We start from the raw sequence: 25149 nt of genomic DNA on the forward strand, positions 1-25149 counted from the left end.
TTTAGAACCATGAGGGCTGGAAAAGCCCTCCAAGATCCCCACCCCCAGCCCACCCCACCATGTCCACTGCCCACGTCCCTCAGTGCCACATCCCCACAGCTCTGGGATACCCCCAGGGATGGTGACCCCCCTTCCCTGGGCAGCTGTGCCACTGCATCATCACTCTTTGGAGCAGGAATGTTCCCTAACACCCAACCTGGCCCTCCCCTGGTGCAGTATGAGGCCGTCACCTCTCATCCTTTGATCCTTATGGGATCAAAGAGGGGAATTTTCCCTCTCACCTCTTCTTCCTTGGGCATTTAAATAGCTTGTGCCCTATTCCACCCCCTCCATCTCAAATCAGAGCTCTCCCTCTAATGAAAAGAGCTGGAGCAAAAGAGTGGATGGACAACATTACGGAAAAAGCATGAGAAGAGGATGTGGCTGCATGCAGCACTTCCTGCATTGGCCCACATTACCAGGCTTTACCTTCTGCTGATTTCTTCCTGGCTGCAAAGCAGGATGGTGCCATTTCTTCCAGCACCAGCATAGGAAAAGGAGGAGCATCAGGTTCCCCCAGCCTGCTTTGAGACCCCTGGTAGTAACACCTGGCTGAGCAGAGGGCATTGGCAGCGCGCGGCTATTTGGATTGAACCTTCTCTTCCTCACGCCTGAAGGCAGTGCAAAGCAATAGCGGTCGTGCTGCCCTCTCCAGGCGTCTGTTGGGAACGCTGAGGAATGGATGTGTCCAGGGACACACCAAGGACGCGTCCAGAAGAAGAGAAAAGCAAAAGGAACGTCCCATGGCTCTGACCGGATGAGCGCCTGCATGCACGGTTATGGAGTGTTTGTGGGATGCTTTGTTGACACGAGAAGGGAGATGGGAAAGTGGTAAAGGTTGATGGGAGAGCTAAAAAGGGAAACTTGTGAATGTATGTAAGTGATGTGAGAACCTGTAATGAAGGATTTGGATCGTTCACATCCGAGTCCATGCCTGGTGCCACACCACCTGATGTCAGAGCGGTGTCCGGCAGCTTGGGGCTGTCCCACCACCCTGGGAGCTGCTCCATGCCCACTGCCCAATGGGGCACAGCCTTTCCCTCACCCCCCATCCTCCCCCGACACCTCCATGCCATTCCCTCGAGGCCTGTTCTGGTCACACACAGCAGAGCTCAGCGCTGCACCTCTGCTCCCTGTCAGAGCTGTAGGGCCGTGAGGGGCTGCAGGGCTGCAAGGTCCCCCCTCAGCCCCCTCTGCTCAGGGTCAAACAACCCGAGGGACCTCAGCTGCTCCTCGTACATCTTCCCCTCTTGACCCTTTATCATCTTTACAGACTTCTAGATGCTCCCTAATGGTTTTATGTCCTTTTCGTTCTGTGGTGCCCAAACACACACCCAGTGGTCGAGGAGAGGCCGCAGGATGCATGGCGGTGTGGTCCCCCCGCAGCCTTCCCTACTCCAGGCTGAACACCCACGGCTCCCCCAGCTTTTCTCCATAGGAGCTGGGGTCCAGGCTTGGGGAGATGGGAGGGCATAGGGAGAGGGGAGAGCAGGGGAGCACAGGGAGATTGGGATCACTGGGGAGTGGGGAACCCGAGGAGCTTGGTGCTCTTTGGGAGCTTGGAGAGCTGGAGGAGCCGGGGGAGCCTGGGGGCTCATCCTGGCAGCTGTGAGAGGGCCCTGAGCCCAACACCATCCTCCCTCCGTGGGGAAAAAGAGGGGCAGGAATTCACAACGTGTGCCATGGAATCTGGCATTCGGGTGCTGTGCTGCCCGCTGCGATCCATCTGGCCCTGAAGACCCCCTCAGTGCTGTACACCTCCCCGTGATGTTCCCATCGCGTGCACCAGACCCGAGCATGATGAAATGCAGCTGAGATGCTCGAGCTTTTCAGCACCGCTTGCTCTGCTGAACACTGTACTGCCAAAGGCTGAGAGGATCTTTGCATGGTGGTCCTGCTGCGCTCAGCTCCGCGGTGCCGCTCCTGCAGACACACAGGGACAGCATCCCAGGCACAGAGCTGCAGGGCACGGATAGGATCCCCTCACCCCCAGCATGGGTCTCCACTGGGAGCCCTGTGCAGAGCCTGTGGGACCCAGACAGCAGAGCACCACCCAGCTCCGAGCTGCCCCAGCTCTGGCACTGCTGCCTTTCTGCTGCTGCTGCAGAGGAGATGGTGGGGATGTTCTCCAGGCACCTTTTGGCTCAGAGCTGCTCCTGCCACTCCTCAGCTCAGCACTGCACAGTGGGGTCGGGGCAGCACTGCAGGTTGGAGCTGCCCCACAGCCCAGGGCCCACACACCCGCCCCACTCCCGCAGCAGACCCGGGTCCCCACAGTGCAGCACTGCAACACACAGCACCGATCTGCTGACACTCGAGCTTTAATGAGAGAAATAAGCAGAGGGCACAAGCTGTGGCGATGAGGCACAGCCTGGCTCAGGCACACGCACTGAGCGGCCCTGCCCCGCACACCACCGGCCTTTGGGCACACGGCTCTACCCACCCCCACACGAGGTTTCTGCTGCTGCGCTTCCCCTGCACACCCCCACAGCTTCACAGAGCTCCACGTTGCTCAAGCTTCCCATTTCCCCACCTCCCCACCTCCCCATCTCCCCACCTCCCCACATCCCCACCTCCCCACAAACAGAGATGTTCCCTTCACCTCCACACTCCCCATCCCCTTACACAGCTGCTGGGATGGGGTCACCTGCTCTGTGCCCTGATCCCCAACAGCTGCAGTTGGAGCAGGGCAGGACGGGCAGAGCCAGCCCAGGGCTGAGCCCCAACCCCACCTCCTGGTGGCCCCGACCCCACTGCCCACCCCGAGGCTTTAGAAGCTCACAGTTGTGTCTGCTCATCTTCCCCTTAGAGCGGAGATAGATTTGAATTCTACCGTTGCCAGTGCAGAAGTTGGTGACCTCAAAGACTTCAAAGGGTGGGATGAGGACTTCATCCTCAGAAGGGTAGAAGGAGAACTGCTTGATGGGGACACCATAGCAGGTCTTCACCACAAAGAAGGTGTCCTGGCCAAAATTCACTGCGACATCCTTCCTTAGGGAGGTGGAGGTGAACTGGCCGAAGCGCACAGACTTCCCTCTTTGGGTCATGAAGCGGATGCCCCGAACACCACGATAGACGTAGTAGCAGCGGGGCTGGGATGCTCGCAGGGCAAACAGCGCCTGGGTCAGGAGGAAGTGCAGCGTCTTGAAGTGGTAAAAGTGGACGTAGTACTGGTGGGAGCATCCACCCTGACGTGTGGCTGCATTGAACTGCTGGTACAGGTTGCTTGCAGCACTGTATGCCAGCAGGGCAATGGCCTGCTCTGGTCTCAGCTGCATGGGGTGAGCGAGGTATCCCCAGCGCTTCTGCCATTCTGCAGCTGCTTTCCTCCAACCCACAGCATAGGCATAATTTCTGGCGAACTCAGTACACTTCAGCTTCTGTAGATTAGCCCACATCACGTGCGCGCAGCCCACATATTGGTCATCAAAGGAGTTTGGGGCCATGTCCATTATCACCGTGATGGAGCCAAGGTCTCCTTCCTGCAGGGCGCTGCTGGCGGCCGACGTGCTGAGCAAGGTGCCGGCCAGCAGCACCCAGCGCAGGGCGAGGAGCTCCATGAGTGGGAGCTGGCTGCAGGGAGCGGCTGCAGGGGCTGCAGGGAGAAGCAGAGCAGATGCATCGGGGTTACCTCAGAACCCACCTGGACCCACCCTGACAGCACACGGAAGCACCCCCAGTCTGCGAGTCTGCATCCCCATCCAGGGCCACCGCGCTCTTCCCCACCCTGCTGCCCCCGGCCTCCAGCCCACGGCTGGCATTCCCTGCTGCAGAGAAGAAGGTTCCCCAGCGCAGCCCCAGCAGCCGCTGTGCTGCAGTGTCTGTGCCGGGAGCAGCCCTGGAGCTGCAGCACGCTGTTACCTTCGCTCTGTTCCAGGCAGGACCCACGGCGTGATGCTGCTGCAGGACACCCGCAGCAGCTGCTCTGACTTTATAGAGCAGCCCCAGCCTGCGTGCCCTGCGTAACTCATCTACAAGCACCCCAAAAGTGATCATTTCTGGCTAAGAGGTTGCAATGACTTCCAGGAAATGTCCATGTTTTGCCATCCCCCTCGGCTTGGTGCATGTGTGGTTCCTGGTCCCACCGGCGCTGTGATGAGCAGCTCTGGCTCTGCAGCCCTCAGTGCAGAGGGGCTCCCAGGAGCTGCTGCTGGACCCGGTGAGCTGAGCTGGGTGGGATGGAGCTGATGGTCTTCCTAGGAGCTGGTCAGGTGCTTGGGTGTGTTTGGGATGAGCGGTGCTTCCAACATGGTAAGGACTCTTCTGCCTGCTGGGCGTCTGGTCTGCACCAGGAGCTGCAGGGCACAGAGCCAGGACAGCTGCTCCAAAGGCCAAAGGGACATCCTGGACCACAGGGCACTGTGCTGAGCTGTGAGATGGGGAGATGACCCTGGGGGGCTGCTGCTGCCCGGGGATGGGCATCAGTTAGGAACTACTGAGCAATTGACTTGGGCATCCCTTTCGTTCTTTCCTTCCCCTCTTCCTTCCTATCTCTCTCATCAAACCGTCCCTCTCTCACCCGATAAGTTTTTACAACTTTATCTGTATCAGTGCTCTGCCCATCTCCTGGTGGGGCAACGAGCAAACGGCCGAGTGGTGCAGAGGTGCCGCAGGGTTAAACCACAGCAGTGCTACTGCTGCTCGGTGCCAGTTCCAGGGGGCTGAGATAACAGCAGATCTGAGCAGACACTGTGAGAGCAAAGACATTTCTTTACACTGTGTTATCACCATTGTTATCACATAATGACAGTAATCCATTTCATCACCAGCAGCATGAAGCTCAGCAGGAGCAGTGCTGGGTTCTGCACCTGGGACGGGGCTCTGTGCACAGAGTGTGGGACAGGACAGGGGAGGGCTGTGGAGATGGGGAAGGGTCTGGGGGGCAAAATGGGTGAGGAACAGCTGGGGTCCACTGGGGTGTTCGACTTAAAGCAGCAGAGGTGGGGCAGAGGTTCATAGCCCTACAGCCCCTCATGGCCCTACAGCCCCTCAAGGCCCTGCAGCCTTTCAAAGCCCTGCAGCCCTTCAAGGCCCGACAGCCTGTCAAGGCACTACAGCACTTCCAGGCGCTACAGCCCTGCAAGGCCCTACAGCCCCTCGAGGCCCTAAAGCCCCTCACAGCCCTACAGCCCCACACGGCCCTGCAGCTCTTCAAGGCCGTACTGCCCCTCATGGCCCTACAGCCCTTCAAGGCCTTATAGCCTTTCATGGCCCTACAGCCCCTCAAGGCCCAACAGCGCTGCAAGGCCTAGCAGCCCTTCAAGGCCCTACAGCCCCTCAAGGCCCTACAGCCCTCCACGGCCCTACAGTCCCTTCAAGGCCCCACAGCCCTTCACGGCCCTACAGTCCCTTCAAGGCCCTACAGCCGCTCACGGCCCTACAGTCCCTTCAAGGCCCTACAGCCCCACATGGCCCTGCAGCCCTCACAGGGAGTGGAGGGGCAGCGCTGAGCTCTGCTCTCTGTCACCATGACCGGCCCCAATGGAACGGCCTGCAGATGTCAGGGGAGGGCCGGGCAGGAGAGGGAAAGGAGATGAAGCTGATACAGGGCCTGGAACACCTCTTAGGAGGAAAGGCTGAGCTAAATGGGTCTGTTCAGCCTTGAGAAGAGGAGCCCCACAGGGGATCTGATTCACGTTGGGGAATATCTGAAGTGTGGGAGGGAGTCAACGAGACAGGGCCGAGCTCTTTTCAGCGCTCTGTGGGGACACGACAAGGGGAAACGGCCATAAACCGGAGCACAGGAAGTTCTGCACCACCATGAGAAGGAACTTCTTCACAGCGAGGTGGCGCAGCACTGCAGCAGGCTGCACAGGGAGGCTGTGGATTCTCCTTCTCTGGAGATACTGCAGACCCGCCTGGACGCCCACCTGTGCAGCCTGCTCTGCAGCGGGGAGCCTGCTCCGCATTGGGCTGGACTCCATGAGCTCTGGAGGTCCCTTCCAGCCCCTACAGTTCTGTGGGGAAAAAGGAGAACAGAAAGAAAGGCTGTGCCCCATTGTGCCCCACTGTGCATGGCTCAGCTCCCAGGGCGGGCCAGGGACGCGCACAGGCCGTCTCCACAGGCTTTGGAGAAGACGGCTGACGTGGCTGCCGAGCCGCTCACCATCGTATTTGAAATGTCATGGCTGTCTGGCGAAGTCCCCATAGTGAAACAGGGAAACACTGCTCCCATTTAAAGGACAGGGAGAATGGGAGACCCAGGGAACTACAGGCCGGTGAGCCTCACCTCTGTGCCTGGGAAGCTGTGCTAAGGCACATACGGGATAAGGAGGTGATTGCAGACAGCCAGCATGCCTGCACCAAGGGCAGATCGTGTCTGACCGATCCAGTGGCCTTCTGTGATGGAGTGACAGCTTCGGTGGACGGGGGAAGGGCGGTGGATGTCATCTACCTGGACTGCTGCAAGGCCTTTGACACGGTCCCCCACCACATCCTGCTCTCTGCATTGCAGAGGTGTGGATTTGAAGGATGGACTGCTCAGTGGATTAGGAATCGGCTGGCTGGACGCAGCCAAAGGGTTGTGATCAATGGGTCTGTGTCAGAGTGGAGGCGGTCACAAGCGGTGTCCCTCAGGGGTCGGTCTTGGCACCGGTGCTCTTCAACATCTCCATCAGTGACAGACGATGGCATCGAGTGCAGCCTCAGCAAGTCTGCGGATAGCACCAAGCTGAGTGGTGCAGTCGATATGCTGGAAGGAAGGGAAGCCATCCAGAGGGACCTGAACAGGCTGGAGAAGTGGGCCCAGGAGAACCTAATGAGGTTCAACAAGGCCAAGTGCAGGGTGCTGCATTGGGTCGGGGCAATCCCAGGGGTTTGTACAGACTGGGGGAAGATCTCCCTGAGAGTAGCCCTGTGGAGAAGGACTTGGGGGTCCTGGGGGACGAGAAGCTGGACATGAGCCAGCAGTGTGCGCCTGCAGCCCGGAAGGCCACCTGTGTGCTGGGCTGCATTAAAACGGGTGGCCAGCAGGGAGAGGGAGGTGATTGTGCCCCTCTACTCAGCTCTTGTGAGGCCCCATTTGCGGCACTGAGTCCAGGCCTGGGGACCCAGTACTGGGAGGACGTGGAGCACTTGGAGTGGGTCCAGAGGAGGGCCTCTAAGATGGTCAGAGGGCTGGAGCAGCTCTCCTATGAGGAAAGGTTGAGGGAACTGAGCTTGTTTAGCTTGGAGAAGAGAAGGCTGTGGGGAGACCTCATTGTGGCCTTCCAGTACTTGAAGGGAGCGTATAAACAGGAGGGGGAACGGCTGTTTACGAGGGTGGATGGTGATAGGTCAAGGGGGAATGGTTTTAAGCTGAGACAGGGGAGGTAGGCCTTACAGCCCCTCAAGGAGGTTGTGGATGGCCCATCCCTGGAGGCATTCAAGGCCAGGCTGGATGTGGCTCTGGGCAGCCTGGGCTGCTGGTTGGTGACCCTGCACATAGCAGGGGGTTGGAACTGGATGAGCACTGTGGGCCTTTGCAGCCCAGGCCATCCTGTGACTACAATGTCGTTATTTCATCATTAATGCACATAGTGCCACTGTTTTTGGTCCTGAACCAATAATTTGTTAATAAACCACAAAGGGGGAAATGTTGGGGTTGCAGACAGTGTTCAGAATGGAGGCTGAGAATCAACACTGGCAAGCGTGTATGAGGACACTGAGAAGAAAGGCTGTGTGCAGGAGAGCAGAGCAGGCGTCAGGTGGGTGGGCCATATCCCCGCATGGTGACCACCCTGAGTGGAGGAGCAGTGCAGGAACTGAAGCAACGTGTGGCTGTGATGGGATGGGCACTGTGTGGGCAGTCGGTGTGAGGACGTGAGGGAGAATTGTTAAGTGTTCTATGGACATGAAGGGGGATGGAGAATGACAGGAGGGAGCTTGGAGATGTGTATAAGATGTGTCAGAGCCTGCAGTGAAGGGTTTGGATTTGAATTTGGATCGTTCCCACCTCACTCCGGGCCTCAATTGCCTCAAAGGAGCATTGGCTTTAAGCTAAAAGAGGGGATTCAGGTGAGATGTGAGGCGTTATTCACCACAGGGTGGAGTGGTCATGGCAGGGAGAAGTGCAAGTGCCCATCACTGCAGACCACAGGGCCACAGAGGTGTTGGAAATATCCCATAATTTGTCAGGACAGTATTAATGATAAAAGCAGATTTTATTTGAGGTTGCAATGGTGGCCATCCTGCAAGCAGGAGATTTACATTTCCATCTCGTAACTCCATTCTGACACTGTTAATTCACAGTCTATCTTGTGCATGCTGGACACCATCCTGCTGTTTCCAGGATGTCTCGGTACCCTTCTTATGGTCCTGCCGTGGTGATTCTGTCGCTGGCCATTCCTTTCAACCCAAAGGATGGTTCTTTCTAACACACAAAGCACAGGGAGGTGCCAGGCCTTCCTGATGCCTCTTCAGCCACATCCTTGGGCATGTCATGCCTGGTTCTCTGTGGTCATCCATCTCTCATGCAGGATATTCCTGCACTGCACCTGAGCAGGCGGTGAAATATTGCATATACACATCCTTACAGGCTAACACGAAGTGTTGCTGGCTGTATGTGTATATTGCTGATTATTTTGCAATAGTTCTTCCTATACATTACTCCACGTACCCAATCGGTGATGCACGATGGCCATGACATAAAATTCTTACCTTGCTGTTACACAGAAAAGCATTCCATTCCCGCAGAGGGGACTTTGCCATCCGGCCCACGGGAGCAGCCCCTGCCCATGGGGTTGGCACGGGGCGGGCTTTGAGGGCCATTCCCACCCAAACCGGGCTAAGGTTCTGCAGTTCTGTGCTACAGCCCCAGGATGGGTGCAGCCCCATTGCTGCTCGGGGGCACTGCTGGGCTGTGTGACTCCGGGATGGGAAGGGATCAGCAGCAGCCGGGAAGGGAAACCCTTCAGTGGTCTGAGCCGGAGGGAGCGCGGTGGGGCTGTGGCATTGCCGGGCCCCACACTCGGGCTCAGGGAGTCTTCCTCCCCACGGAGGACCAGCGCTGCCAAAAGGGCTGTGCACGGCAGTGCCTCCAGCGCTCCTGCACCCACCGCCACAGCCTGGAGAAGCTGTGCTGCAGGCGCTGCCTGGCCCGGCACAGCCCCGGGGTCACCCACAGATGGGCCGTGCCCTTGGGACCCCAGAGGCACCCCGTTGGGTTAGTCCTGCCTGCATCTGCTGGGATGGCCCTGTCTGGATCCATGGGGATGTTTCTGCGTGGATCCATCGGGCTGATCCTGCCTGGGTCCATCAGCACGCTCTGGTCCAGATCCTGTGGGGCGCTCCCGTCTGCTCCCACTTCTGGGTGCTCATCTGTGTCCAGGTTCATGTCTGCATCCATGCCCATGTCCATGTCCTTGTGATTGTTCATATTCATGTCGGTGGCCCTCTTCAGTAGCGGCCACATCCCCGTAGTAAGCACATTCATCTCTACAAGCAGATGGAGACTGGGGGGCTGCTGGGCCAGGGGCTCCTGGGTGGGGGGCTCCTGGGCGGGGGCCTCCTGGGTGGGGGGCTCCTGGGCCGGGGGGGTCCTGAAGGGGCTCTCTGGGCGTCCCGGCTGCCCTCTGCCGCTCCAGCACTGCCCGCAGCAGTTGGCAGCGGTGCTCAACGGCTGCGTGGTTCTCACGGATGGCACAGAGCAGCTCCTGGATGAGCTTCGTGTGGGAGCAGTGGGGTGGGGAGGGCTCCATGGGGCTCTGCGCTCCATCGCTCTGCTCACTCAGCCCCAGGGAGTGGGGGGTGCTGGAGGCTGCTGGCAGCAGAGCCGGGGACTCCGAGCTGGGGCACAGGGATGGCTCTGCCTCAGGCTCTTCCTCTGCCTCTTCCTCTGACTCTGCCTCTGACTCTGGTTCGGGCTCCAGCTATTCCTCAGGCTCTTCCTCAGGCTCTTCCTCTGCCTCTGACTCTGCTGCTGGTTCTTGCTGTGGCTCTGGCTCTGGTTGTGGCTCTCGTGGCTCTGAGGCGGCCCCAGGGGCAAGGGCAGCCAACTCTGCCAGTGCACCGGGCCAGGGCTCTGGGAAGGAGTAGAGGGAGGAACAGGAGGAGGAAGAAGATTCATCGAGGGAGCCCAGGGACAGCATGGATGCCAGCGGGGCCCGGGGTGGCTTCCTGCTCCTTTCCCGTGGGCTCGTCCTGCAGGAGGAAATGGAGGAGATGAGGGGACCCGCTGCCGCCATGCCCGCAGCACAGCCCCCGGCCACGACCCCAGCACAGCACCCACCCGTGGCCCTGACGCCAGGCCCTGCAGCAATGGGGGGCAGGTTGGCCAAGCAGCACTCACCGCAATTCCCACGTCGGCGACGGCATCCCCGCTGCTCTGTCCTTCCCGCAAGCATCTGCCAAAGCAAGAGCGTGTGAACGGCCGGGACCCCCGCCCAGCCCCACACTGGCTAGGCTGCTCAGCGCTGGCACTGGGGCTGCTCACCTCTCCCTTCTTCCTCCTGGCGCTCGGCGCTCTCCTCTTCTTCCCCAACCTCCGGCAGATCTTCTGTGGGAGCAGTGAGTGGGTGGGTGAGGGGCAGCCCCTGTGCCCCCACGCCCCCGCGCCCCTCATCCATCACCTACCCGCAGCCGCCGGGACCGCAGCACGACTGCAAACAGGCTGTGCTGCAGCAGCAGCAGCATCTGCATGACCATCCCAAGTGGTCCTTGGGACCCATCGCTGCTCGGGGGCACTGCTGGGCTGTGTGACTCTGGGATGGGAAGGGATCAGCAGCAGCCGGGAAGGGAAACTCGTCAGTGGTCTGAGCCGGAGGGAGCGCGGTGGGGCTGTGGCAGTGCCGGGCCCCACACTCGGGCTCAGGGAGTCTTCCTCCCCACGGAGGACCAGCGCTGCCAAAAGGGCTGTGCACGGCAGTGTCTCCAGCGCTCCTGCACCCACCGCCACAGCCTGGAGAAGCTGTGCTGCAGGCGCTGCCTGGCCCGGCACAGCCCCGGGGTCACCCGCAGATGGGCCGTGCCCTTGGGACCCCAGAGGCACCCCGTTGGGTTAGTCCTGCCTGCATCTGCTGGGATGGCCCTGTCTGGATCCATGGGGATGTTTCTGCGTGGATCCATCGGTCTGATCCTGCCTGGGTCCATCAGCACGCTCTGGTCCACATCCTTTGGGGCGCTCCCGTCTGCTCCCACTTCTGGGTGCTCATCTGTGTCCAGGTTCATGTCCGCATCCGTGTCCATGTCCTTATGATTGTTCATATCCATGTCGGTGGCCCTCTTCAGTAGCGGCCACATCCCCGTAGTAAGGACATTCATCTGAACAAGCAGATGGAGACTGGGGGGCTCCTGGGCCGGGGGCTCCTGGGCGGGGGGCTCCTGGGCCGGGGGGGTCGTGAAGGGGCTCTCTGGGCGTCCCGGCTGCCCTCTGCCGCTCCAGCACTGCCCGCAGCAGTTGGCAGCGGCGCTCAACGGCTGCGTGGTTCTCACGGATGGCACAGATCAGCTCCTGGATGAGCTCCGTGTGGGAGCAGTGGGGCGGGGAGGGCTCCATGGGGCTCTGCGCTCCATCGCTCTGCTCAGTCATCCGCAGGGAATAGGGGGTGCTGGGGGCTGCTCTCAGCAGAGCCGGGGACTCCGAGCTGGGGCACAGGGACGGCTCAGCCTCAGGCTCTTCCTCTGGCTCTTCCTCTGACGCTGCCTCTGACTCTGGTTGTGGCTCCAGCTCTTCCTCAGGCTCTTCCTCTGCCTCTGACTCTGCCTCTGACTCTGGCTCTGACTCTGGTTGGGGCTCCAGCTCTGCCTCTGGCTCTGGCTCTGGTTCTTGCTGTGGCTCTGGCCCTGGTTGTGGCTCTCGTGGCTCTGGGGCGGCCCGAGGGGCACGGGCAGCCAACTCTGACAGTGCACCGGGCCAGGGCTCTGGGAAGGAGTAGAGGGAGGAACCGGAGGAGGAAGAAGATTCATCGAGGGAGCCCAGGGACAGCATGGATGCCAGCGGGGCCCGGGGTGGCTTCCTGCTCCTTTCCCGTGGGCTCGTCCTGCAGGAGGAAATGGAGGAGATGAGGGGACCCGCTGCCGCCATGCCCGCAGCACAGCCCCCGGCCACGACCCCAGCACAGCCCCCGCCCGTGGCCCTGACGCCAGGCCCTGCAGCAATGGGGGGCAGGTTGGCCAAGCAGCACTCACCGCAACTCCCAGGTCGGCGACGGCATCCCTGCTGCTCCGTCCTTCCCGCAAGCATCTGCCAAAGCAAGAGCATGTGAACGGCTGGGACCCCCGCCCAGCCCCACACTGGGGGGCCGACCCCTTGCAGGCTGCTCAGCGCTGGCACTGGGGCTGCTCACCTCTCCCCTTCTTCCTCCTGGCGCTCGGCGCTCTCCTCTTCTTCCCCAACCTCCGGCAGATCTTCTGTGGGAGCAGTGAGTGGGTGGGTGAGGGGCAGCCCCTGTGCCCCCGCACCCCCGCGCCCCTCATCCATCACCTACCCGCAGCCGCCGGAACCGCAGCACGACTGAAAACAGGCTGTGCTGCAGCAGCAGCATCATCTGCATGACCATCCCAAGTGGTCCTGTGTAGCTGGGGCTCTCCATGACCACAGCGATGCTCCTCCACTGGTGCTCCGGTGATGCTCCGTCGCTTCCTCAGGAGGAATGAGGCCCACTGTGCCCGTGTGAGCTGACCCCTCCTGCAGGGCCCGTTTGTGACATACGTGGACCTGTCATTGTTACGTCATAATGCAGTGTTCCATTCCCTCTCTCCGGCCTGCAGCACCGGATGGAACTTTGGGTTATCCGGAGCCCCTCCGTGCCGAGCACCGGGGCTGGGACAAACCCACCGCGCAGCCCCTCCCTGGCCGGTGGCCCTGGAGCTCCCGGGCTGGCTGCTGGAACTGCCCTGCCCTGGGGCTTTGCTCCTGCACGGAGAGCTGAGGGCCATGGCCCCGCTGCAGCAGCTCCAGAGGGCGGAAAATGAAAGCAAACCAAAAGCAAACAGACACTGCTGGTTCTGCCCCTTTCCTGTTTGGCGGCTTCTGTTGCAGGGCCTGCAGGGCGCCTGCTGGGCAGGGACACGCGTGGGCAGCAAAACACAGCAGTGGGACAGGGACAGCACTGGTATGGGGGCAGGGTGGGGGGGACACCTCCAGGGACAGCAGGACGGGCGCGTGGGGCTGCTGCCACCCCCGGGCGGTGGAACCCCCATCCCCACTGCCTTTGGTGGAGGTTTCCAATGTGCCCCAGTGCTTTTCTTCCGCTACCGCCATCGGGTGGGGTTTTTACTGCCTCCCCTCCCACGGATCCTGGCATCCCTTTTCATCCTGGACCATCAGACCCTGAAGAAGGGACGGATTTGTCCCCTCCTGACCCGTGTGACACACGCACAGTTGTGCAGAGGGCAGCGAGGAAAGCCGTGCATACAGACATGGTGGAAGTCTTCCCCACTATCATAGCCCCAGGACACGAGCCTCGTAGGGAAGCTTTATTGTACTGTGCCCTATGGGACTTGGCCTCTATGTAGTACTGGCAGGCACTCGTATTGCTCAGCTGATATTCTCTCAGGCACAGCTGATGCCCACGGCTGCGCCCATGGAAAGAGGTGCTGCAGGGCTTGGATCAGCAGGGACCCCCACACAGAACTCAGCCGTATCATTGGACCGCATTACCTCAGGGCATGAAAAACAGCCCTGCAATCTGTGCAGATCATGGCCCGGGATAAATATCCCAGAAAGTGTCACAGGTTTTACTATAGTGAGAAAGCAAACATCCCGTAGACATACCACACTTGCCTACAGGACAAGCCACAGTTGAGCCCATAGCACCCTTAAACTGTGCTGCTTAAGCAGAAAGAGGGAATGGAGAAGTCACCTCCAGGAGGAAGGCTTGCTAAAGCTACAGGTGTGTTGATGGAGGACAACCAATAGCCCTCATTTCATTTTAGTTAATGAGGAAAGAGTGAATGTTCACGGAAAAAACCATAATACTGGTAAAGACTCTGCAATCAGGTCAATGGGAAGGCCCATTCCCACTGATACCTTGGAGGAGAGGAAGAATCCTTAGGATAAACTGGACTGGTTGTTGTCGCTGCCTGTGTGATTGTTAAAGGTTTATGGGATATGGAAGTGTAAATGTTAATGGTATACAGAAGTGTGATTGTCAATGGCACATGGGATTGTTAATGGCACATGGACGTGGGAAGTGCAATTGAGGGTACGAATAGTGGAACTGTGAGGAACAAACAAACCAACAACAACAGCAACAACAACAAAGATTGTAAGCAGAACATCAGCAAAGTGTGACTTGTGAATGGGGACAGTACAGGAGACTGGGAGCGAGAACAGCCTTTGTCTGCAGACATGCAGGAAACTGGACATCCCAGTGTCAGCATGGGGAGCCTTAGGAGGGGAGCAGCTGAGAGCAGGGCTCTAGGACCCAGAGACCTCCCCAGGAAGAGCTGAACAAGGGGAGGGGGCTGGTGGGAGCCTGGAGGGTTCCACCCTCATAGAACAGAACAGCAGTCAGTGCCAAGAGGGGCGGTGGATTGGGTAACGTGCAGTAGCAGTTAGGGGTGGGGAAGATTAAGCTAAGGAAGGAATTGCAGCCAAGAGTGGAATTTTTAGCAAATGCTGGAGCAGCTTTTGGTGTGAAATCCTTCTCTAACTCCAAAGCCATGAATTGGTAACCACAAGGGAAGCCAAAGCCGAAAGGGGGGAGGCTTCCTTTCTGAAGCCTTTACAATTATAGTACGGGTAAACAGGTGGGATACACACATCTTTGTACGTGCCCAATTCATCAAAGCCTTCACCAGGGCCAGATGTACAGGATCAGCTGGGAGCTGAAACAAAGCTTAAAGGAGAATTGGAATTGAAGGCAAAAGAAGATCAGTTAATAGAGGCGCTTCGTTTAGCATTAATCACTGCCCCTGCTGGGCCCGGGATCCCAGGCGAAGTGTGTGATCGAGTCTGTCCTGGGGTGTGGGCAGTGGAAACCCCCAGCGGGGCCGAGCGTGCAGCACCAACAGCAGTCAGAATAAAGCAGGGAGCTCGGACGGCTCGGATCAAACAGAACCGCTCAAAATTGAGGACGTGGATGAGCTGAGAGCTACCAAGACAAAGGAGCGATGCATAACAGGGACAGTCAGCTCCTAAACTTGCTCAGACTTAATGGCTATGGAGTTTCCCCACAGCAGGCCCGGCCGGCACGGCCACCAATGAGTGACCTGTTTGTGTTGTGAAATCGCTGCTGCATCCCGAGCCCTGGGGAGCAGCGAGGAAGGGAACAACCTGCTGGGCTCTGGAGCCTCAAACAGCTGAGGAGCTCCGGACGTTGCTGCGGATGATGAGGTGGTGCTGCCTACAGCTATGGAATACCGGTGACGCACCGCTGTGCCCTTCTGAAATCCTGTCCAAAGGCCCTCATACAGGCTGAGGGAGGCAATTAAGAGCAAGGTTTGCCTGCGGCAATTGGACACGGACTCCGTTGTTAGTGCAGAACAAAAGCTTTTATTGCGTGTGATGGGCAACATGCACTGGCTCAAGTGCCTCATTAAACGTGTCCCTCTTGCTACGTGTGGCAGTGCTGGATCTTCCATCCTGCCCTGAAGTAGATGGCGCTGGAGCTGGGCTCGTCCCTCCTGTGCCGTCCTGCAGCGCCCGGTCTGTGTTGCTGCGGGTGTTGGACCGAGGCACCAGCTGTGCCAGCCTCATCTCAGGTCTGTTGTAGCTCAGCAGCATCTCCCTGCAGTGGGTGATGAGGCCGTAGAGCCTGTCAAACACCAGGTTGTCTGGTAGGGAGATCCTGTGGATGCTGGCGTCCTGCCGCCAATGGATGCGGCAGCGCTGCAATTCTCATCACTCCGGATGGACAGAACGCAGTCCCCAACGAACGTCTCACTCTCCCTGAGCAGGAAGGAGCCATCGGTGCCCCGTCTCGGTGCAGCACTCTGTCAGCAGCCCATGTGCCACCCATCGCGCCCCGCTCCCAGCCTGCCATGCAGCCCATCCTGCACGACGTGCAGCTCCGTGTTGGCGCTCAGCTCCTCCTGCACAGGTCGTCTCCCCCGTCTGCTCCCAGCTGGGACAACGCAAAGCGGCTTCCATTCGTAAGGGGTGGAGTCTTCCACCAGTTGGCAATCCACTTCTGCTCCTTTGTCACACGTGGACCCGTGGCTCCTCGCCACTCACTGCCATCAGGCCACCTCAGGGCCGGCAGGGCTGGCCCATGGTCTTCATAGCATCTGCTCCCAGCCATGCCAGGGGTGCAAGCCAGACGTCTGGTGATGGTGCTGAGAGGGTCCGTCTGGCACCAGTAGTTACAGTCATGTGGTTCTCTGCCTCCATGTGTGCTGAATGTGGTTACAGCTCCCAAGGTCTTCAGCTAATCAGAGCAAGGGTGGCTTTATTTTCTCCCGGTAGTATACAGGTTAAAGGGGTTGAAGTGAGGGGCCTGGACAAACTAACTGAGGGGCCTGGGAAGTGTATAGAAACAGGGATTGCAATGGAAGAAGGGGAAAGTTGTAAGGGAGTATGGAATCTCTCGTGCAGGATATTCTTGCACTGCACCTGAGCAGGCGATGGAATATTGCATATACACATCCGTACAGGCTAACACGAAGTGTTGCTGGCTGTATGCGTATATTGCTGATTATTTTGCAATAGTTCTTCCTATACATTATTCCACGTACCCAAACAGTGATGCACGATGGCCGTGACATAAAATTCTTACCTTGCTGTTACAGAGAAAAGCATTCCATTCCCGCAGAGGGGACTTTACCATCCGGCCCACGGGAGCAGCCCCAGCCCATGGGGTTGGCACGGGGTGGGCTTTGGGGGCCGTTCCCACCCAAACCGGGCTGAGGTTCTGCAGTTCTGTGCTACAGCCCCAGGATGGGTGCAGCCCCATCGCTGCTCGGGGGCACTGCTGGGCTGTGTGACCCCGGGATAGGAAGGGATCAGCAGCAGCCGGGAAGGGAAACCCTTCAGCGGTCTGAGCCGGAGGGAGCGCGGTGGGGCTGTGGCATTGCCGGGCCCCACACTCGGGCTCAGGGAGTCTTCCTCCCCACGGAGGACCAGCGCTGCCAAAAGGGCTGTGCACGGCAGTGCCTCCAGCGCTCCTGCACCCACCGCCACAGCCTGGGGAAGCTGTGCTGCAGGCGCTGCCTGGCCCGGCACAGCCCCGGGGTCACCCGCAGATGGGCCGTGCCCTTGGGACCCCAGAGGCACCCCGTAGGGTTGGTCCTGCCTGCATCTGCCGGGATGGCCCTGCATGGATCCATGGGGATGTTTCGGCGTGGATCCATCGGGCTGATCCTGCCTGGGTCCATCAGCACGCTCTGGTCCAGATCCTGTGGGGCGCTCCCGTCTGCTCCCACTTCTGGGTGCTCATCTGTGTCCAGGTTCATGTCCGCATCCGTGTCCATGTCCGTGTCCTTGTGATTGTTCATATCCATGTCGGTGGCCCTCTTCAGTAGCGGCCACATCCCCGTACTAAGGACATTAATCTGAACAAGCAGATGGAGACTGGGGGGCTCCTGGGCCGGGGGCTCCTGGGTGGGGGGCTTCTGGGCTGGGGGGGTCGTGAAAGGGCTCTCTGGGCGTCCCGGCTGCCCTCTGCCGCTCCAGCACTGCCCGCAGCAGTTGGCAGCGGCGCTCAACGGCTGCGTGGTTCCCACGGATGGCACAGATCAGCTCCTGGATGAGCTCCGTGTGGGAGCAGTGGGGCGGGGAGGGCTCCATGGGGCTCTGCGCTCCATCGCTCTGCTCAGTCATCCGCAGGGAATAGGGGGTGCTGGGGGCTGCTGGCAGCAGAGCCGGGGACTCCGAGCTGGGGCACAGGGATGGCTCAGCCTCAGGCTCTTCCTCTGGCTCTTCCTCTGACGCTGCCTCTGACTCTGGTTGTGGCTCCAGCTCTTCCTCAGGCTCTGCCTCTGCCTCTGACTCTGGCTCTGACTCTGGATCAGGCTCCAGCTCTTCCTCTGGCTCTGGCTCTGGTTCTTGCTGTGGCCCTGGCTCTGGTTGTGGCTCGCGTGGCTCTGGGGTGGCCCGAGGGGCAAGGGCAGCCAACTCTGACAGTGCAATGGGCCAGGGCTCTGGGAAGGAGTAGAGGGAGGAACCGGAGGAGGAAGAAGATTCATCGAGGGAGCCCAGGGACAGCATGGATGCCAGCGGGGCGCGGGGTGGCTTCCTGCTCCTTTCCCGTGGGCTCGTCCTGCAGGAGGAAATGGAGGAGATGAGGGGACCCGCTGCCGCCATGCCGCAGCACAGCCCCCGGCCACGACCCCAGCACAGCCCCCGCCCGTGGCCCTGACGCCAGGCCCTGCAGCAATGGGGGGCAGGTTGGCCAAGCAGCACTCACCGCAACTCCCAGGTCGGCGACGGCATCCCTGCTGCTCCGTCCTTCCTGCAAGCATCTGCCAAAGCAAGAGCGTGTGAACGGCCGGGACCCCTGCCCAGCCCCACACTGGGGGGCCGACCCCTTGCAGGCTGCTCAGCGCTGGCACTGGGGCTGCTCACCTCTGCCCTTCTTCCTCCTGGCGCTCGGCGCTCTCCTCTTCTTCCCCAACCTCCGGCAGATCTTCTGTGGGAGCAGTGAGTGGGTGGGTGAGGGGCAGCCCCTGTGCCCCCGCGCCCCCGGGCCCCTCATCCATCACCTACCCGCAGCCGCCGGGACCGCAGCACGACTGCAAACAGGCTGTGCTGCAGCAGCACCAGCATCTGCATGACCATCCCAAGTGGTCCTTGGGACCCATCGCTGCTCGGGGGCACTGCTGGGCTGTGTGACTCCGGAATAGGAAGGGATCAGCAGCAGCCGGGAAGGGAAACCCTTCAGCGGTCTGAGCCGGAGGGAGCGCGGTGGGGCTGTGGTATTGCCGGGCTCCACACTCGGGCTCAGGGAGTCTTCCTCCCCACGGAGGACCAGCGCTGCCAAAAGGGCTGTGCACGGCAGTGCCTCCAGCGCTCCTGCACCCACCGCCACAGCCTGGAGAAGCTGTGCTGCAGGCGCTGCCTGGCCCGGCACAGCCCCGGGGTCACCCGCAGATGGGCCGTGCCCTTGGGACCCCAGAGGCACCCCGTAGGGTTGGTCCTGCCTGCATCTGCCGGGATGGCCCTGCATGGATCCATGGGGATGTTTCGGCGTGGATCCATCGGGCTGATCCTGCCTGGGTCCATCAGCACGCTCTGGTCCAGATCCTGTGGGGCGCTCCCGTCTGCTCCCACTTCTGGGTGCTCATCTGTGTCCAGGTTCATGTCCGCATCCGTGTCCATGTCCGTGTCCTTGTGATTGTTCATATCCATGTCGGTGGCCCTCTTCAGTAGCGGCCACATCCCCGTACTAAGGACATTAATCTGAACAAGCAGATGGAGACTGGGGGGCTCCTGGGGGGGGGGCTCCTGGGCGGGGTGCTCCTGGGCCGGGGGGTCGTGAAGGGGCTCTCTGGGTGTCCCGGCTGCCCTCTGCCGCTCCAGCACTGCCCGCAGCAGTTGGCAGCGGCGCTCAACGGCTGCGTGGTTCTCACGGATGGCACAGATCAGCTCCTGGATGAGCTCCGTGTGGGAGCAGTGGGGCGGGGAGGGCTCCATGGGGCTCTGCGCTCCATCGCTCTGCTCAGTCATCCGCAGGGAATAGGGGGTGCTGGGGGCTGCTCTCAGCAGAGCCGGGGACTCCGAGCTGGGGCACAGGGATGGCTCAGCCTCAGGCTCTTCCTCTGGCTCTTCCTCTGACGCTGCCTCTGACTCTGGTTGTGGCTCCAGCTCTTCCTCAGGCTCTTCCTCTGCCTCTGCCTCTGCCTCTGACTCTGGCTCTGACTCTGGTTGGGGCTCCAGCTCTGCCTCTGGCTCTGGCTCTGGTTCTTGCTGTGGCTCTGGCCCTGGTTGTGGCTCTCGTGGCTCTGGGGCGGCACGAGGGGCAAGGGCAGCCAACTCTGACAGTGCACCGGGCCAGGGCTCTGGGAAGGAGTAGAGGGAGGAACCGGAGGAGGAAGAAGATTCATCAAGGGAGCCCAGGGACAGCATGGATGCCAGCGGGGCGCGGGGTGGCTTCCTGCTCCTTTCCCGTGGGCTCGTCCTGCAGGAGGAAATGGAGGAGATGAGGGGACCCGCTGCCGCCATGCCGCAGCACAGCCCCCGGCCACGACCCCAGCACAGCCCCCGCCCGTGGCCCTGACGCCAGGCCCTGCAGCAATGGGGGGCAGGTTGGCCAAGCAGCACTCACCGCAACTCCCAGGTCGGCGACGACATCCCCGCTGCTCCGTCCTTCCCGCAAGCATCTGCCAAAGCAAGAGCGTGTGAACGGCCGGGACCCCCGCCCAGCCCCACACTGGCTGGGCTGCTCAGCGCAGGCACTGGGGCTGCTCACCTCTCCCCTTCTTCCTCCTGGCGCTCGGCACTCTCCTCTTCTTCCCCAACCTCCGGCAGATCTTCTGTGGGAGCAGTGAGTGGGTGGGTGAGGGGCAGCCCCTGTGCCCCCGCGCCCCCGGGCCCCTCATCCATCACCTACCCGCAGCCGCCGGGACCGCAGCACGACTGCAAACAGGCTGTGCTGCAACAGCACCAGCATCTGCATGACCATCCCAAGTGGTCCTTGGGACCCATTGCTGCTCGGGGGCACTGCTGGGCTGTGTGACTCCGGGATGGGAAGGGATCAGCAGCAGCCGGGAAGGGAAACCCTTCAGCGGTCTGAGCCGGAGGGAGCGCGGTGGGGCTGTGGCATTGCCGGGCCCCACACTCGGGCTCAGGGAGTCTTCCTCCCCACGGAGGACCAGCGCTGCCAAAAGGGCTGTGCACGGCAGTGCCTCCAGCGCTCCTGCACCCACCGCCACAGCCTGGGGAAGCTGTGCTGCAGGCGCTGCCTGGCCCGGCACAGCCCCGGGGTCACCCGCAGATGGGCCGTGCCCTTGGGACCCCAGAGGCACCCCGTAGGGTTGGTCCTGCCTGCATCTGCCGGGATGGCCCTGCATGGATCCATGGGGATGTTTCGGCGTGGATCCATCGGGCTGATCCTGCCTGGGTCCATCAGCACGCTCTGGTCCAGATCCTGTGGGGCGCTCCCGTCTGCTCCCACTTCTGGGTGCTCATCTGTGTCCAGGTTCATGTCCGCATCCGTGTCCATGTCCGTGTCCTTGTGATTGTTCATATCCATGTCGGTGGCCCTCTTCAGTAGCGGCCACATCCCCGTACTAAGGACATTAATCTGAACAAGCAGATGGAGACTGGGGGGCTCCTGGGCCGGGGGCTCCTGGGTGGGGGGCTTCTGGGCTGGGGGGTCGTGAAAGGGCTCTCTGGGCGTCCCGGCTGCCCTCTGCCGCTCCAGCACTGCCCGCAGCAGTTGGCAGCGGCGCTCAACGGCTGCGTGGTTCCCACGGATGGCACAGATCAGCTCCTGGATGAGCTCCGTGTGGGAGCAGTGGGGCGGGGAGGGCTCCATGGGGCTCTGCGCTCCATCGCTCTGCTCAGTCATCCGCAGGGAATAGGGGGTGCTGGGGGCTGCTGGCAGCAGAGCCGGGGACTCCGAGCTGGGGCACAGGGATGGCTCAGCCTCAGGCTCTTCCTCTGGCTCTTCCTCTGACGCTGCCTCTGACTCTGGTTGTGGCTCCAGCTCTTCCTCAGGCTCTTCCTCTGCCTCTGACTCTGCCTCTGACTCTGGCTCTGACTCTGGATCAGGCTCCAGCTCTTCCTCTGGCTCTGGCTCTGGTTCTTGCTGTGGCCCTGGCTCTGGTTGTGGCTCGCGTGGCTCTGGGGTGGCCCGAGGGGCAAGGGCAGCCAACTCTGACAGTGCAATGGGCCAGGGCTCTGGGAAGGAGTAGAGGGAGGAACCGGAGGAGGAAGAAGATTCATCAAGGGAGCCCAGGGACAGCATGGATGCCAGCGGGGCGCGGGGTGGCTTCCTGCTCCTTTCCCGTGGGCTCGTCCTGCAGGAGGAAATGGAGGAGATGAGGGGACCCGCTGCCGCCATGCCCGCGGCACAGCCCCCGCCCGTGGCCCTGACGCCAGGCCCTGCAGCAATGGGGGGCAGGTTGGCAAAGCAGCACTCACCGCAACTCCCAGGTCGGCGACGGCATCCCTGCTGCTCCGTCCTTCCCGCAAGCAACTGCCAAAGCAAGAGCGTGTGAACGGCCGGGACCCCTGCCCAGCCCCACACTGGGGGGCCGACCCCTTGCAGGCTGCTCAGCGCTGGCACTGGGGCTGCTCACCTCTCCCCTTCTTCCTCCTGGCGCTCGGCACTCTCCTCTTCTTCCCCAACCTCCGGCAGATCTTCTGTGGAAGCAGTGAGTGGGTGGGTGAGGGGCAGCCCCTGTGCCCCCGCGCCCCCGGGCCCCTCATCCATCACCTACCTGCAGCCGCCGGGACCGCAGCACGACTGCAAACAGGCTGTGCTGCAGCAGCACCAGCATCTGCATGACCATCCCAAGTGGTCCTTGGGACCCATCGCTGCTCGGGGGCACTGCTGGGCTGTGTGACTCCGGAATAGGAAGGGATCAGCAGCAGCCGGGAAGGGAAACCCTTCAGCGGTCTGAGCCGGAGGGAGCGCGGTGGGGCTGTGGTATTGCCGGGCTCCACACTCGGGCTCAGGGAGTCTTCCTCCCCACGGAGGACCAGCGCTGCCAAAAGGGCTGTGCACGGCAGTGCCTCCAGCGCTCCTGCACCCACCGCCACAGCCTGGAGAAGCTGTGCTGCAGGCGCTGCCTGGCCCGGCACAGCCCCGGGGTCACCCGCAGATGGGCCGTGCCCTTGGGACCCCAGAGGCACCCCGTTGGGTTGGTCCTGCCTGCATCTGCCGGGATGGCCCTGCATGGATCCATGGGGATGTTTCGGCGTGGATCCATCGGGCTGATCCTGCCTGGGTCCATCAGCACGCTCTGGTCCAGATCCTGTGGGGCGCTCCCGTCTGCTCCCACTTCTGGGTGCTCATCTGTGTCCAGATTCATGTCCGCATCCGTGTCCATGTGCGTGTCCTTGTGATTGTTCATATCCATGTCGGTGGCCCTCTTCAGTAGCGGCCACATCCCCGTACTAAGGACATTCGTCTGAACAAGCAGATGGAGACTGGGGGGCTCCTGGGCCGGGGGCTCCTGGGTGGGGGGCTTCTGGGCCGGGGGGTCGTGAAGGGGCTCTCTGGGCGTCCCGGCTGCCCTCTGCCGCTCCAGCACTGCCCGCAGCAGTTGGCAGCGGCGCTCAACGGCTGCGTGGTTCTCACGGATGGCACAGATCAGCTCCTGGATGAGCTCCGTGTGGGAGCAGTGGGGCGGGGAGGGCTCCATGGGGCTCTGCGCTCCATCGCTCTGCTCAGTCATCCGCAGGGAATAGGGGGTGCTGGGGGCTGCTGGCAGCAGAGCCGGGGACTCCGAGCTGGGGCACAGGGATGGCTCTGCCTCAGGCTCTTCCTCTGGCTCTTCCTCTGACGCTGCCTCTGACTCTGGTTGTGGCTCCAGCTCTTCCTCAGGCTCTTCCTCTGCCTCTGACTCTGCCTCTGACTCTGGCTCTGACTCTGGTTGGGGCTCCAGCTCTGCCTCTGGCTCTGGCTCTGGTTCTTGCTGTGGCTCTGGCCCTGGTTGTGGCTCTCGTGGCTCTGGGGCGGCACGAGGGGCACGGGCAGCCAACTCTGACAGTGCACCGGGCCAGGGCTCTGGGAAGGAGTAGAGGGAGGAACAGGAGGAGGAAGAAGATTCATCGAGGGAGCCCAGGGACAGCATGGATGCCAGCGGGGCCCGGGGTGGCTTCCTGCTCCTTTCCCGTGGGCTCGTCCTGCAGGAGGAAATGGAGGAGATGAGGGGACCCGCTGCCGCCATGCCCGCAGCACAGCCCCCGGCCACGACCCCAGCACAGCCCCCGCCCGTGGCCCTGACGCCAGGCCCTGCAGCAATGGGGGGCAGGTTGGCCAAGCAGCACTCACCGCAACTCCCAGGTCGGCGACGGCATCCCTGCTGCTCCGTCCTTCCCGCAAGCATCTGCCAAAGCAAGAGCGTGTGAACGGCCGGGACCCCCGCCCAGCCCCACACTGGGGGGCCGACCCCTTGCAGGCTGCTCAGCGCTGGCACTGGGGCTGCTCACCTCTCCCCTTCTTCCTCCTGGCGCTCGGCGCTCTCCTCTTCTTCCCCAACCTCCGGCAGATCTTCTGTGGGAGCAGTGAGTGGGTGGGTGAGGGGCAGCCCCTGTGCCCCCGCACCCCCGGGCCCCTCATCCATCACCTACCCGCAGCCGCCGGAACCGCAGCACGACTGAAAACAGGCTGTGCTGCAGCAGCAGCATCATCTGCATGACCATCCCAAGTGGTCCTGTGTAGCTGGGGCTCTCCATGACCACAGCGATGCTCCTCCACTGGTGCTCCGGTGATGCTCCGTCGCTTCCTCAGGAGGAATGAGGCCCACTGTGCCCGTGTGAGCTGACCCCTCCTGCAGGGCCCGTTTGTGACATACGTGGACCTGTCATTGTTACGTCATAATGCAGTGTTCCATTCCCTCTCTCCGGCCTGCAGCACCGGATGGAACTTTGGGTTATCCGGAGCCCCTCCGTGCCGAGCACCGGGGCTGGGACAAACCCACCGCGCAGCCCCTCCCTGGCCGGTGGCCCTGGAGCTCCCGGGCTGGCTGCTGGAACTGCCCTGCCCTGGGGCTTTGCTCCTGCACGGAGAGCTGAGGGCCATGGCCCCGCTGCAGCAGCTCCAGAGGGCGGAAAATGAAAGCAAACCAAAAGCAAACAGACACTGCTGGTTCTGCCCCTTTCCTGTTTGGCGGCTTCTGTTGCAGGGTCTGCAGGGCGCCTGCTGGGCAGGGACACGCGTGGGCAGCAAAACACAGCAGTGGGACAGGGACAGCACTGGTATGGGGGCAGGGTGGGGGGGACACCTCCAGGGACAGCAGGACGGGCGCGTGGGGCTGCTGCCACCCCCGGGCGGTGGAACCCCCATCCCCACTGCCTTTGGTGGAGGTTTCCAATGTGCCCCAGTGCTTTTCTTCCGCTACCGCCATCGGGTGGGGTTTTTACTGCCTCCCCTCCCACGGATCCTGGCATCCCTTTTCATCCTGGACCATCAGACCCTGAAGAAGGGACGGATTTGTCCCCTCCTGACCCGTGTGACACACGCACAGTTGTGCAGAGGGCAGCGAGGAAAGCCGTGCATACAGACATGGTGGAAGTCTTCCCCACTATCATAGCCCCAGGACACGAGCCTCGTAGGGAAGCTTTATTGTACTGTGCCCTAT

The 25149-nt window shown here is 61.4% G+C and overlaps 4 protein-coding genes across 6 annotated transcripts; all 4 read right to left on the minus strand.

Moving 5' to 3' along the window:
• Positions 1-2343: 2343 nt before the first annotated feature.
• ART1L3 (ADP-ribosyltransferase 1 like 3) lies at positions 2344-4000 on the minus strand. The gene is given in 2 exon segments (NM_204855.1): positions 2344-3634; positions 3901-4000. A coding segment is annotated over 1 exon segment (939 nt). The 5' UTR covers positions 3600-3634; positions 3901-4000; the 3' UTR covers positions 2344-2660.
• Positions 4001-8161: 4161 nt separating this feature from the next.
• LOC107055678 (E3 ubiquitin-protein ligase RNF12-B-like) lies at positions 8162-12921 on the minus strand. The gene is made up of 7 exons (XM_025146953.3): positions 12444-12921; positions 12303-12366; positions 12145-12199; positions 10591-11996; positions 10451-10513; positions 10307-10361; positions 8162-10158 (listed from the first exon to the last, which is right to left on the minus strand). The coding sequence occupies exons 1-4, from the start codon at positions 12546-12548 to the stop codon at positions 11207-11209; spliced, it is 1014 nt and encodes a 337-aa protein (XP_025002721.2). The 5' UTR covers positions 12549-12921; the 3' UTR covers positions 8162-10158; positions 10307-10361; positions 10451-10513; positions 10591-11206.
• Positions 12922-15437: 2516 nt separating this feature from the next.
• On the minus strand, positions 15438-22417 carry LOC101750794 (fibrous sheath CABYR-binding protein-like). Of its 3 annotated transcripts, none has more exons than XM_040660008.1 (6): positions 22282-22417; positions 22141-22204; positions 20163-20217; positions 18464-20015; positions 18306-18360; positions 15438-18158 (listed from the first exon to the last, which is right to left on the minus strand). In XM_040660008.1, the coding sequence occupies exons 1-4, from the start codon at positions 22351-22353 to the stop codon at positions 18839-18841; spliced, it is 1368 nt and encodes a 455-aa protein (XP_040515942.1). In that variant the 5' UTR covers positions 22354-22417; the 3' UTR covers positions 15438-18158; positions 18306-18360; positions 18464-18838. The 3 variants fall into 3 exon arrangements, with proteins under 3 accessions (XP_040515942.1, XP_040515948.1, XP_040515954.1); XM_040660014.1 differs by lacking the exons at positions 22141-22204; positions 22282-22417 and adding exons at positions 20307-20370; positions 20448-20679; XM_040660020.1 differs by lacking the exons at positions 15438-18158; positions 18306-18360 and adding exons at positions 20307-21858; positions 21983-22037 and having other exon boundaries at positions 19987-20015.
• Positions 22418-22515: 98 nt separating this feature from the next.
• LOC121109284 (fibrous sheath CABYR-binding protein-like) lies at positions 22516-24617 on the minus strand. Its single transcript, XM_040660005.2, has 4 exons — positions 24140-24617; positions 23999-24062; positions 23841-23895; positions 22516-23692 (listed from the first exon to the last, which is right to left on the minus strand). The coding sequence occupies exons 1-4, from the start codon at positions 24242-24244 to the stop codon at positions 22516-22518; spliced, it is 1401 nt and encodes a 466-aa protein (XP_040515939.1). The 5' UTR covers positions 24245-24617.
• Positions 24618-25149: the final 532 nt, after the last annotated feature.

Source organism: Gallus gallus, chromosome 1, assembly GCF_016699485.2.
Source record: "Gallus gallus isolate bGalGal1 chromosome 1, bGalGal1.mat.broiler.GRCg7b, whole genome shotgun sequence".
In the NCBI taxonomy this organism is placed as follows: Eukaryota; Metazoa; Chordata; class Aves; order Galliformes; family Phasianidae; genus Gallus; species Gallus gallus.